The sequence below is a fragment of the Prorops nasuta genome, unplaced genomic scaffold (assembly GCF_024137725.1).
Source record: "Prorops nasuta isolate Cenicafe-Biocafe unplaced genomic scaffold, Cenicafe_Pnas_1.2 PNAS00015, whole genome shotgun sequence".
Lineage (NCBI taxonomy): Eukaryota > Metazoa > Arthropoda > Insecta > Hymenoptera > Bethylidae > Prorops > Prorops nasuta.
The window spans coordinates 1,130,610-1,145,404 of record NW_027116812.1 but is presented as its reverse complement, the minus strand read 5'-3'; the positions used below and the strand labels follow the sequence as shown (position 1 = coordinate 1,145,404).

Genomic DNA, 14,795 nt, shown 5'->3' with positions numbered 1-14,795 from the left:
GCAATGGTACACTGGATCAGGAGACTAGCACGATGAGGCATGGAATATGTATTGATATGCTTGATATATGTATATCGTAGAACAAGGCAGGTATTGCAGGCTTTGCATGCCACGTACGAGGCATCCAGGTGCACCCCTACCAGGTTATACTCACAACTCATTTCAGTGCACGCTGCACCAGGACGAGAGATGATACTCCGCTGTCGCGTGCGTAGGCTGATTACACGCAGTATTATGAATTCAGATCAGTCTCGTTGTTAGACTGGCAGCAACCACTCGTAGAATCCACGAGTCGATATGTAAATCTATGACCACGCGATCGAGAGAGAGAGAGAGAGAGAGGTTGTGGGTCTCCACGCGCGTTGGCGCCGAGGGAAAAGCCGCATTCGCATTATTCGACGATTGTTATGCAGATACCACTGTGGATTGATGACATATTCTACGATGAACTATCCTGAGCTATCGCCCGCTCATTCAGCTACACTCGAATAAAACTTTTCTTCTACGCACGATAACTTTGGTATAAAGTGTACCAAATAATATGGATACATTGGTTAATTGTTTTTTGATTATTCGTAATTAATTATACTGTTTTTTTTTTAATTTGATTACATTCCTGTGTTTAAAATTCGTGATGGTTACTCGTCGAATCATCATTATGGAGGAGCAGCATAGAATAGAATAAAATAGAAATATAGTTGTAATACATTCTGGAGAGGCAATTGGAAACCTTTCAAACCGTGCAAACAAGCTTTCGAACGCCTTTGAAGTAACTCGATCAAGACTTTCCGCGTGAACAGCAGAGGCGGCGCGCGAGCGAGTTTTACCCGAAGCTGCAACTACCGAATTTCGCAACCCCCTAAAAGCAAATCGATACGAAATTTATTTTGTTTAACAAAGGAACGCAATATCCTGTATCTTCTCCGTTTGTTTGCCTTGGTAGGCGCGCGGGCGAGCGCTCGATTCGCAAACTCAAAGTGGGACGATTAATTCGCTGTGTAAAAACCAATGATTTTCCAACTCGCAAAGGATTTTACGATTGTACGTGGAATGGTTGAATCGAAGAAATTTTCATGGCATTCCATCGGTTGTGAAGGACCGTCGCGCCGCGTGCAGTCGTGACCAGCAATTTTTTGAACGTCCTTCCACGTTTTTCGATTACCGTCTCCACTCAAGATTCCTGCCGGGGATATCGGTCCTTCGTCCTTTTATGGCGAGTGGCTATTGAGCCAGCTCACTTCCACCGGTTGATATTACAATATGTACTTCGTTCCAGAGTTTTCCACAGATTCTTGCATCGATAGTTTCTTTCTTGCAGTATTTTTTCTTCCTCCTTTATGGAATCATTGATGTAATTACTGTTAGAAATTGTGTTGGTTCTCTCAAATTTCTTATCAACTACCAGATAAAAAGAGTGATTGCACGAACGCTTTTAAAGTTTTAATAGAAAAATATATGTGTAGCATTTTCGAATATAAACTTTTATGTGTTTTCGTATTGATAATAAAAGTCTTTGATTTGTTTTTTAGTGATAACTGAGAAGCTATGAACTATATATAACTAAGTTTATTATGATAAGCAGATATTATGAAAGATAAAATACTATATTTTCCATAAATATAATCTTAGAAAAGTGGATACATGAAAAATAAGTTGTCTGGCGATTTATATATATATACGTGCTCTTGTAAGGATGAAAATTTAATTAAGGTGCATATAGAAATGAGAACGAGTGACAAGTCGATATCCGCAATGAGAGAAAATGACAGCTATTCGCAAATGCCTGTCATTTCGCTAATTACTATATATGTCAATCCACTCATACAAAATTTTATCATTTTATAATAAAATCGTATATAGAGGAAAAATCGTATTTCTTCTACGTAGTACATCTATTCTTTTACTTGGAATATCGAAATCTCTTTTCATTCAATGTTTTTGCAAGCCATCGAAAAATATACTGTAGTGTAGTTTGGAAGGTTTACCGAGCGATATAAGAATTTACGCTAGAAAATAATCACCGATCGCGCTGGAAAGCATCTTTATTCATGGTATAGAGAACAACCCTCGAAACCTTTAAAACACGTAGAGTTTTATGGTCAACATCCGTTGTGGTTTTCCCGGTCCGTTTTCGAGCGGCTTCTACAGGGTGTAACGATATTGCTGACTTTCCTCAAGGACGCATAGCCTACTTATTCGCGAGGGTTAATTACCTGATAAAAAAAGCTTTAGAACGACCACGTGATTAAAATCCGATCAGTAACTTCCGAATGATGAAGTTTGGAGTGAGTGTTTTAATTTTGATAATCTTGCAACGAGGCATTTTTACTTTTTTTTATTATTATATGTTTACTCCTAGTGATATTAAAAACATATTTTTACATTTAGTCTACAAATTTCTGAATAACATTAATATCCTGCACCAATCCAGAGTAATAAACAAACGAAACTTGAGAAAATAAAGATTTTATGATTGATAAACTGAAAAACTCTGAAAAATAAGCACTCTTCGGAAGAGCGAGAGACTCGATGATATTGTTACACCCTTTATATCGTTCGACCGGAAGTGCTGGCTCTGCGGGAGGAGCGTAATTTCCGGTAAGCGATGAGCCCAATCCAGTCGACGACGCGCACGCGTATATACGTGGTGATTCCACTAAATTTTCTTCTTTAAGATACGAGTTTAAGGAGGTTCAGTGATAATGGCAAATAAATAATTGTCTTCCTCAAAATAATTATTTCAATAAAAGAATGGTATTTTACAACACCATAGTAATCATCAATTTATTTATTGTTGCAGCTGGTTGGTGGAGAATTCGACATGGAGCTGAATTTCGTCATCCAAGATGCACAAAACATCAGGCATATGTTGGAGCTTCTCGATCATTGCCCACCAAATCTTCAGGTACAGTGATATAATAGGATAACGTGCTTTTATATATGAAAAATTCAAAACTGATAAAAAACACTCCTTTATTCCACTGTGTTTCTATTCAACTCACACAAAACCAAGACTGACTATATATACAGTATCCATTCCACTCCTCACTCTTATTAAATTGGTCCTTCAACGTACGGCTTCAACTCAAACCGTCGTGCGTAAACATTCTCCTCTCTCCCACCACTTTCTGCATTTACACTTCTAAAGTATTTCTAATTAAATTATTTTCGATGGCTACATAGTCACTGACTTTACTACTGAAATATACAAAAAAGTATCAAGCTCTTTGTCTCTTGTGTTCTTAACTATAAATAACTATTAAAGATAAGTTACACTACTGCATAAGAATGATAAAGTTTGCTATTCTCGGCTAGGAGTGGCAGTTGCGGAATATTCGACGAAAACCAAAATCGAACGGGGCTTATCCCGAGTTGCGAAAAGCAAACCGAGCATTTCGCTCTAATAAATCTAAGCCGGCCAAAGTTTCGTATACCGTAGCTTACACTCGTGTGCGTATAGACCACTCCGAGTCCTCGGAATATGCCAGGAAAATCGCGAAATCCTGAAGAAAGAAAAATAGTTATTTTACTGCCAGGGAAAGAAGCATCTTGCGGATGGGAATCAAACAAATGTGTAATATTTTATTATTGCAGTCCAACGAAAAGAATATCGTCGTCACGTTTATTGAAAAATTTCTCTTATATTTTATCTTATACGAAACACACCGTTTATTCTTGGAATTGTCGTAGAAAGTTAACAGCGAACGCGTTATCGTTAACATTAAACATTTTCCAGTTCTGTATTGCGAATGAACTATAAAAATAAATATAAATAATAATTAATATCACAAATGCGCAAAGGCACAATTGAATTTAAACTGTAAGCAATGAAGTAGCTTATTTCCTTCTAAACACGTTAAATTTTATTCCACTCGTCTCACGAATAGCTTTTACGCTATAAAATAATTTTCACATTCAATCTAAAACAATTCTATTGCATCTAAATGAATTTTCCTAATGGTAGATAAATCTACCCACATTGATCTTCAGCGAATATGGAAACTTTGATCTTTTTTCGCCAAAATAATCCCAAGTCTCCGTTATAGTACGAATGATGTATCGAGGATTAATATATAAGATCGATGGATAGCTCTGGAAAAGTTTTGGTCGATGAGAATGAGAGGTTGGAAAATCATGAACTGACACATTGCAACAGACGACGCAGCGTTACTGTCAGGAGGAAGAACTTTGACCAAAATTGAAAGAGCAAGCATCCCCCGGTGACTGTGCCTTATTTACGACCCAGGCGCAGCTTTCTTCTCCCCAACTCCAGTTCGTTGGATCTACGAGAAGCGTTCATCATCTTTCCGATTGTCTCTGCGGTGATCCTCGATATCTGCGACAGGAAACTACGTCGACGCTTACTGCACCATTGCATCAGAAATAACTTGACTCCATCGAACTTAACCCAGCCAAAACTTCACGACTCACCGAATAATCACAAACGAGCTAAAATTTACTGTGTCGTGTATAGTTATGAACTTATGATTTCGTACCAAAGGTGAATTCAACGTTCGTTCCACGAATCTTTAATTAGCAATAATTGGATTGTACAGTGTAAAATTTGCGGAATGCGTTAGAGGTACGTTGGAATTAGCCAGATGTGGGAGCAGCTGTATTTTAAACTAATTATATTGCACCATGGAAAGCCACTGTTTGCTGCTGCTTGGCTCTCAAGAAAATATACAGCGCGATATTTACTTGTCGAGGGAAAGTTTGACGGATGGAATAGACTGATTGATGAGGAAATTAAGAGTTATGAAAATAGAATGCACGATGCTAGCTTAATTGAAACATCTGCCTGATGAAATTATACTTGGCTTGTTTCTCGTGGTATAAAATAAGCCAGATCCACCGCAACGCCACGGCTAAAGCACGATGAAATATTAATTAAACTAACGACTGAATTATAATGGATGGTTGAATTTTAATGAACGTCTAAATTGTGATATACGATCGAGGTTTCATGACGTTGAACGCGCTTAGGTTCGGATGAACGAATTATGCGAGCCTCTGAACTTTGCCGAGTGTTTCAATCATCGCTAAGGAAACATGCAAGCGCAGTTAAATATTGAATAACGAAGGATTACACTTGCAATGAATTGCTGCTGAGAATTTCCATGAATGCTATGATAGGAAAGTGAACACGTTTGTTGCCTCGAGATAAATGTTGGAATCGATATAATCTACTATCAGTTCCAGAGGCTCTCTCGAGCAACTATACGTGAAATGTTAATGCTGTTAAGGGAGTTTCCGCGTTTAATCTCCGACGTGTACTCCGTGCAAGTCTATAGGTACTGCGTGAAACTTGGCCGCCAATACTTGATCTAGGGGACATAGATCAGGAACAGGATCCGCAGGCTATAAAATACAACCAAAGATGGTGAAATGGAGGATGTTCTGGGATGATAGAAGAAATATGTGGAAAAAGTAGCAAATTAATCAAGGAATTAGATAAGGAAGCTTATGAAGATTTTTCTTCATTTTTTCTTCAGTTTTATTAATCTTTATAATTAGGTACATTGAGGTAATCACACGGTTAGACTATGGGGTCAGGAATTAACTATATCATAATAAATAGTAGAAAATTTCTTTTTTAATTAATAGAATGAATTTATCGTTAAGAGTAAAGTAAGACTTGTTGAGATCTATCAACAATGCAATAATTACAGCTTTGTGAATATTTCTGAAGTTTTGAAAGTTAACGAAAAGATGAGAAAGTTCAAGATACTCAAGTTTTTTGTTTTGTTCAAAATCAAAGTGACCCCAAGCATCTAATTAAAACTTAAATTAACCATAGTACTCTATTTGTTTTGGAGCAAATTAGTATTGTCATCTCCAGCCAGACATACGAGATCGAAGGATTAAGACGAGCGAGCTTGTCGATAGGATTAATGATAGGATCTGCTGTACGACATCAGCTAGAAACGTGATAATCTTATTTCTCCTGATTTAATATCATTCCAAGTGTATGTTTATACAAGTTCGATAATCGAAATGCATTTCACGAGGGACAGAATCGATTAAAGTTCAGTGCAGTGGCGGAGTGCAGTATCGTTATTCGTGTATGACGAACTTACCACGTGAAGAGCTTCCCAAGCGCGGGATTAAAATGGATGAGACACCGCTCCATCGCAAAAGCTCCTCAGATGTGGGTGCAAGCTCCGGCAAATAACAAAAATAAGCTTGTCCATGGATCGCTGAATTTCTTATTCGCCTGTGCACCTTTACTCATGCGAAATTCGAATTCTCCCATCTGTTATCGTGCTACTCTCAGTCCTTCCCCGCAAGGATAACCCACTTTATCCATCTCATTTTTATCGATCCTGCAGAAATTTGTCATCTTCTGCCAGATTTTATAATATAAAAATTATATATATATATATATATATATGAAATAAGAGACTAGAAGTATAATAAGGACCAGTGAAATTAGCTTTTTCCCCAATTTTTTCATTTTTTTTAGTCTCTTGTCCTTCGTGTACCTGGGCTGTGAAGTTCGTGCGAATTAACTCTTCTATATTCGCTTTAAGCATTTATATAGTCAAGCTATTACAGATCGCCCGTAGCAATAATAAATTATCCAGAATTTGATCCGAGGCAATAAAAATATTGTAAAATATTCGGGGAAACGTGGATAAAAATCGATAAAAATGTTCGGCCACTTTTTTGCCGGAGTTTAACGAAATTGCGATATAAATTATTATGAATAATATATAAACGAGCGAGTTAAAAAGATTTAACAATACGATTAATATTATCCATCAATTGTTAATCAATCGTCAGGATTTTTTCCTTGAGAAATTCAGTTGTCGTATAATAATTCTTCTTGTGTCATGCTAAATCGAAAACGAACATTTATGGAAAGCGTATGTGGGCTCCGGAGAGAACACACACGCGTGTGTGTACAGCATAGAATTGGGGAGAAAATACATTTTCGATACATAATGAATCTCGCAGTTAACGAAATTGAATCGAACGTGAAAATACGCATGGAAAATTCTGAATATATCTGGCGAAACGAAATGCTCGGTAGAGCAATTGTTATCAATAACAATTGGTCTCGCATATTAAATCGAGCAAGAAAAGGTATTTATCGCTAAAAGCTTAGGCTGCTGATAAGCAATGTGGGACGAATTAGTTGGGAGACGTCACGTGAGTATTTCAGCTGAGATGAATGTTGTGCCAAGTAGTTTCTCTGGTAGACTAAATAATTGATATATACCACATCTTATATACAGGGTGTAACAGAAATGTGCAGCAAAATTTTAAGGGACATGCACTACATAACCGTTAACATTTTCTCTTAACGAATTTTTTATTTTCCACTTGATTCCAGTTTCCTGAAAGGTATTTCTTCAAAAAATTAAACTTATTATTGTATAAACTCTCCAAGTAAAAGCTACTGTTGTAACGAAGTTTGTTTCTTTTTTCTATGTTTCTAAAAGTCACGTTGGAATTTTTTATGAGTATCAAAGAGTTTTTACTTATTTTCGAAGAATTTTCTATACCTTTCCTGAAAATTTAAACAAAGTACTTTGCTTTGTGGAATTCTTCTGTGGTTCTTTAGAAGAAATTACAAAACCAAACTACATGCTCGATCTATTTAAACTGTAAACAAGCTTCCTCACATTGCTTGAGTACAGAGATTAACATCATCTCTTAAAATATGCCCAAAGTTGGCTTCCAAGAATCTAAGATCAATCAAAAGAAAAATCATTTATTAATAAAATATATTTACAATAAAATCTTACATCTATTTAAACAATTTTCCCACACATCACTGTTACACCCTGTATAGAATCAGTCGTATCACGAAGATTCGTCAGCTGACGACGAGGAGATTAAGTAGTTCTCGTTCCTTAGACACTTTTCTGGAAAAGCTCGCGCGCGTCACTATCGTAGAATAATAAAATCATTACAACATGTTAAATAATAATAAGGTAAAAGTTCAAGTGACTTTGACAGTAACGAGGCATTTAAGCTATTGCTAAGGACGCAGAAATCTGCATTCATTGCTAAAGTTTCGATGGGAGTGCATGTAGTAGTTATATATAGGTGAGCGAAAACAGTGATTCGAGCATCGCGTAATTATTTCACGAATTTTAGTCGAATTGCTTGAATATTTCCTTTATCGAGGAGACAAACACCGGAAACCATGCACCGTCGACGTATGCAAATGAAGATGTATCGGGAAATGAAACGTCGAACGCTGAATCGATTATCACCAAACTAGCAATGCAATTAAGCAGAGAGAGAGAGAGAGAGAGAGAGAGGGGGGGAGAGGGGGGGGGGGGGAGAAACCTAAGCTGCTGCTGGGCAATACATTAATTTCGTTGGCTGAATTGCGCCGGCTCTGTCGAGTGCAACGCGCATTTCATTTGCCGCTGCGACGAATTAATAGGTGCTGTTCGGCTTGCCCCGTACAATACTCTTGTCCAATCCATTGTTCGAATTCTACCTGCAGAATTCTACGTCCACGTGCGAGGCAAATGAATAAGCAAAAACGATTGCCTCTGATAATTCACTCAAGTCGAGAGATTGATCGATAAAGCATATACTCCCGCTGGTGCAGGCTTCGGTATGCACAAACTGCATTCCCGTGTAGATATCTGCAACATTTATGAAGGAAAGAGAGGGAGGAATTTGTTTAAATGCGAAAAGTGGGGGAGGGGGTAGGGTAGGTGAAAAATAACACGTCAATCTTCGGCGAGTTGCATTTTGTCCGAAATGCCTTTTGGATGAAACGTCGGAAAGTGCAGATCCGGTAAAAGCAGGATGGAAGCTGCGGAGCAGGAAATGCTGAAAATACAAGACACGGATGCTGTGTACTGCGGGAGGTATTGATGTCATCCGAAAGCGGTGAATCTCACGCGTGTCAGCTAAGATGGCCGTAGCCTGTAACGCAGCAGCAGTAGAATAGATATTCAACGTTATAACAATGGTATACTGGTATGTACATATATATATATATATATGTATGTATTAGGTAGTCCTACCGTACTACCTGCTGCACACATGCATATACGCGATGCGTTACGTACGAAAGCTGTGCCTGCTCGCGCACTATTCAACTGATAACGAAAGTTTATTCTGCGTGTGTATTTTCACGAAGCACGAGCTTCATCCCTTATCTCAGCAGCATCAATCCAATTCTGGCAAACCACCTGGCAAACTTGTAGTTTAATTTAACTTTTAACTTATCGCATCATTTATTGCATATTCCCTGCTGCTCTTTCCGTAAATTTTCCATAAATATGCTAATTTATCAACCCTGCTGTCATTGGTAAAAACATTTCTCCAGATTCATTGTCACTGATTATTTGGACACAGATATTCGTTTTCTTTTTCTTCTTTCTTGTTCTGTAATTGAATTTTGTTTATTAGAACGATAATCTATTAATCGTTTTTAGTTTTCTTTCGTAATGTTGAAACAAGTGAGATTGTATTTTAATCAATATCATAAATGTCTTGAGGATGTCTCCTGAATATTGTGAGCTATCAGAGAGAGTTTTGAAATGTTTCTAAAAATTTGCATAACCGAACACATGGTACATTTTGTGTTCTACTGCGTTGATTATTATTTACCGAATACCAATAGATGATTGGATAATAGAGAAATTGATTGGATGGATCAACCAATGAACGTCCTATTAACATCTACGAAACTCACCGAGGGCGAGTAAAACTTCAAACATGAGCAGCATCCGGTGTAATTTAATCTCAAATAGGTAACTCGTTCTCAGGTCGTAATTAATTAATTGGCAATATAAACAGTTTGGTTAAATTGTAAGGAGACTAGTACATCAACATGAATAGTTCGGGCAAATTAATTTTGGCCGCAACAACTTCTTGTCTTGCCATAAAATTGTGAATATTGTGAAAATTTTCTTCCAGGTCCCCACCCTATGCTGTCCCCTTCTCTGAAAATTAATTCCTTTCGTTTTTTCTTGTACTAATTACATCGAGTACGATTTATTATTACTAAATAAAAAGATTGAAATTCGGAAACACGCAAATTCTTCCTGTTTATTTGAATATAAACATAATGAAGTGAGAATTTATATAGTGGTGCATAAGCATAATATCAGCACTATCTATATCTAGTCATTTTAGGTGAACTTTTCGTGTAAACGTGCACAGTTATATATTCTCACTTTATTTTGTTTGTGTTCAAATGCACGGAGAGAATATTAAGTATGCGTGGACAACTGCAAGGCTGATAGCTTATGAATTAATTAATTTATGTTTTTTTAACAGTAGAATCTTCTAGCTATGAAGGTTCTAAACCTTATAAATTTTATTTAATAAATAATATTAATTTTGAACTTGCTTGAAGTGAATTTTCCCTCCCCTCTTTTTACAGGTACACCCAAATACTCGATAATTCGTTGTTCGACATTGCAACCGTTCCCCTCCCCTCCCTCTCATTGTTACAATAGCTTGGTTATTTACAACATCGAATTTTAAATCAGTTTAATGTAAAATAATGTTGGAAATGAATTGTACCGGTTACAATGTACGTATATAATTCACTGATTATTTATTTTCTCAACTCTAATTCGTAGCAAGTTTTTGGTGTATAAATTTTGGTGGTCGGTCGCAACACCGCTCATTATCTCGACACTTGCTGCTAGCCAGAATTAATATGCGAGGGGACTATAGGGAGCCAAGATCTTCTTTGTTCGAGATGTTTTGCTCGGTATGTTAGGTGTAAATACCATGCTAATAATGGTGAAACGTTCAAACTTCGTTAGTGAACACCGCTAAGATATTTTCAATAAATAAGAAAATGAAGGAGAAAGTAATGATCAATAAATACTAGGGACAAGAAGATAATAAAAATATTTTGAGCCAAGTAATATACTAACTAAATGCAATTACTTACACGATTCAATAAAATACTTTTAGCTGTAACGGAGTATTTGACGGTAAAGTTGATAATTTCTAAGAGGGCAGAAGATTCAGCTAAGTCGAGAAACTCAATTTATTATTAATACTTGACTGGGAGTAGACATTCGAAGTTTCCCATAAGCGAGCAAGAAAGTTTCCATAAAATTTTCAGGAACTTAGCCATGCTAGCTACCCGACGTTATTCCATGAAAGTTTTCTCGAAAGCCCAGTCGTAAATCATGCTGCTATATGTTGGTCGTAATTCTGTCAAATAAACAGCTATATCATCGATTCGAATGGACGAATTGAGAAGCAGCGTTAATATTCGGATGAAATGTACGTCACAGTTTCATGATTCTCTGATAAATATCCCATTAGCAGTTGTCGATTTTGTGCTCGAAGGATCAGTGACTATAGTACACTATAGGTACAATACACTATGCATAACTATATTCCACAGATATATAAAATATTGAAATGAAGAGATATAAAAGAGGCTTGTTCAGTTATTCCGTTTTTGAACAAATAAGAGAATATACCTAGAAGATGGAAGAAATGTGGTTCGACAAATATGAAAGAAAAATATTGGCAAAAATAATGCATCATTTTATGAAAGGTGCTCTTTGGAACGAACTGTTAGCAGGAAACGTCATTGTTGATAGATGAATCACGAAATTCGTTTAATATATCTGCTTAACAAAGGGTCAACGAACCGGGGAAAAGCTCGTGGAGCTTTTTGATAAGCTAGAATCGATATCTTGAAAAGGACTGATTATTAGAGAGTAAAACCGAACAAATGGCAGGATAGAAATAGGAAAATGAGCGAGTAGCTATCGAATTTAAGCCGAGATTTAACAGTGTTACGCCCACTGCGTTTGTAGAATTATATTGATTTATGCTTCGCATGTCGTATCCCCTCCCCCCTCCTCAAATTCAATTTTAAGTCTTTAAAATGCAAACCAGTATATTTTTCCCTCCCTTCCTCCCCCAACTTCACACTTTGACACTAAAAAGTTATTAATTAGTAGCGATAATTTTGTTAAGATCCGAATTAACCAACTTCATTATCCAAGTAAAATTTAAGTTCTGACATTTGTTTGTTTTCTATCTGCATTTAGAGGGTAGTTTATATTTAATCGAATTGAAAGCATCGAAATTTTAATAGAAATTCTGTAACAAGGAAACAATGATGGAAGCTGCGCTTATGATCGAGGGACATTTCATAGCTGAGCTCGCAGATGGTTAAGCTGATGAATAACGGGCATCAACTGGCCGACCAATTATCTTTCTAAAACAATGGGGTAGCAGTAATTGTGCGTGCGACAATGGCACAACAGTGGCCAAGTAGTTAGAGAAACGCACAGGCAGAGAGGCGCTGAGGTGCACGTGGCCAGGTAAACCAGAAAGCTCGTGACAATTTGCAACGATGAATGTCACCTACCAGATAGGATGTTGATTCCTCCGAGTTGTTTTCGCTGCTGCAGAAAATCCTTCGCGAGATAAACCACATAATCGCGTTCGCGACGAAACGTATGCACGTCGCTTTATTTACGTAGCAATTTGGCCCGCTGCCAAATCTCCAAGGATTTCAGGCTCCATTTTCCTCAGGGAATAACATCTGTATACCTTGGCACGATAATCGATGCCATGCCCGTTAAGAGTCCAGCCTTATAATTACTTTTCTTATACGAGAGCTTCGATCTTTATCTTCTTCTTCTTCTTCTCCTGTGTAACTTGGCGCTAACTTGTGCTTTCTTGTCTGCTCTAGCTAGTGGTCTACTCTCTTCTCCTTTACTTGCTCGATAATTGGGATTTGATTTCAAACTTCATCCTGCTTGAAAATGCACAATAGAGCCCCTATTAGTAGTGATCCAATTGCCATAGCAAGCATTCATAAATCTCTGCAGGATTTATTTTAAATAGTAGAGTAATATGAAATAATTTTCCACGAAGTAATCTGGTTCTGTTACAGCATTTTTAACACGTGTCTTTACTCTTTGTAAGAATAAAAAATAAAACAAATTTTGAAGAAAATGTGAATAACCAAAAGCTGCATATATTTTTATTTCTTTTTAACTGAACTTTTTGTGCATCGGAGCAACATTCAATTGCAGCAGACAAATATTAGACACGTGTATAAAATTTTCTTTTTTCACTACCAATGCATCTCGTGCATCACAATCTCTACAACGCAGCGTAACGGATACGGAAACTCAATATGAATTATTTATTATAAAATACACATGGAACGAATCAAAAACACAGTATAATAGAAACAAGAATAATTATTTTATAATGGCTGCGTTTAATGAATAGTAAGCTTTTTGTTGGTGTTTTCTTTTTTATCCTTGAATTCATATATTTTTCTGAATAATAATCGCCGTTGGTAATTTTCGTTTCCCTCTACCCTGCAGTGTTGATGATGTTTTAATTCAGTCGACTGTGAATGTACGGAAGAAGAATTGCATTCCGTCGATGACAGACTCCCGGCTTCAAAGACTTTCACGAGCTTTCATTCAATTAAATATCTCGGCTATTTGCGTGCACTTGAATGTAATCGCGAGTGGGGAAAGCAGATATTCCTCTTGCAACTTTTTTTAGAAAAAATTGAACGAGGATTGTCATCGTTTTACGAATATAATACATGCATATTCCGCATTTAATTAGTTCTCTAACATCTCGTTAATTTTTTTGCATTACTAACTGGGTATTCTTCATTTTGTTTGTCAAACTGAGGCTGCTCTATACTTCCCCTTCTATGGTGAATCAGTCTATTGAAACGGTACAAAGAGAATAATACGAACTAAAATTCACCTTATTATGTCGGAGTAGTATGAGAAAAAAAATAGGTAATTATAGTATAACAGAAATTCGTCGAGATATCTGCTGCTATTATCCTGCTGCTTTTATTGGATCGTTATAAATAACAGAATAATTATATGCAGAGTGCGCCTTAAAATATCCACCGAAAATTGTGAAGCACTATTACGTGCAACATTGTTTATTGTTATTGTATAATAATTTATATTTATACTGCGTATCAGAGTTAGTTTTCCAGGATGGTGACCCGAAAACTCATTTCACCAAAAGAGAAATAAATAAACAAAAGAAAAATCGATAGAAAATTTCAGATTTTTCTTTCCCCACGCATAGTAGCATAGTTTACTATATATAGATACTGTTTGTGTTATCCAGGCGGAAAATAAATATTTGTACAACATGGAAAATCATTGCACGGTCATATCGGTTTGGTTTAGCGATGCGTAATTAACCACAGATTTAAAAAACTAAAAATAACAAGAAGAAGGTTTCGATAATCATTTTAAAAGCGTTGCCATCGTTTATTCGTTGCGTTTGTCAATTCGTACCTTAGGTAAAAGAAATTCCAATATTGCTTTCGGTGGATTAACGGATAGGACTGGACAGGAAGGGATGGGACGGAACGGTACGAAATTCGCTATTATTCTTTCCAGGACGCGGCAGCTTACCCATTGCTTCGCCATCCTGAAGTTGGCCATTAGTATGCAGTCCGTGTCCTTGACTAATGGCGTTCGTGCGGCGTTTAAACCCCTAGCACCGACCAACTATTTACACAAAATCACCCCGCGATATCTTCACTTGCTTTTCACGCGAGACTTTTACTCGCTCCTCGATATTTTCTATTTAGCTGCACCGTATATATATATATATATATATCTGTATACGTAATTAATATTTCTTTCGCAATTTTTCAGTAGTACAACAGTTAATAACTCATACACATTATTCTATTCACGAATCTGAGAGTAAGTTTCGGTTTTACCTGCATGCGGATGAGTGTTTCCTACCTGCATTATACTCCAGCTGAATCCACTCGAGCAAATTTAATCGAATGAACAATATACCGTAAGAAGAGCACGTAC

At 36.8% G+C, this 14,795-nt stretch overlaps 1 protein-coding gene across 11 annotated transcripts in view; it reads left to right on the top strand.

Annotated features, from left to right (window-relative positions):
- The window catches only part of rg (rugose), a 149,312-nt gene that overhangs the window by 45,103 nt on the left and 89,414 nt on the right, over positions 1-14,795 (top strand). For all 11 annotated transcript variants that reach the window (XM_066736540.1, XM_066736537.1, XM_066736536.1 and 8 more), the window contains exon 2: positions 2,801-2,905. In XM_066736540.1, coding sequence (XP_066592637.1) covers positions 2,801-2,905 — 105 coding nt within the window. The remainder of the gene's footprint in view (positions 1-2,800; positions 2,906-14,795) is intronic.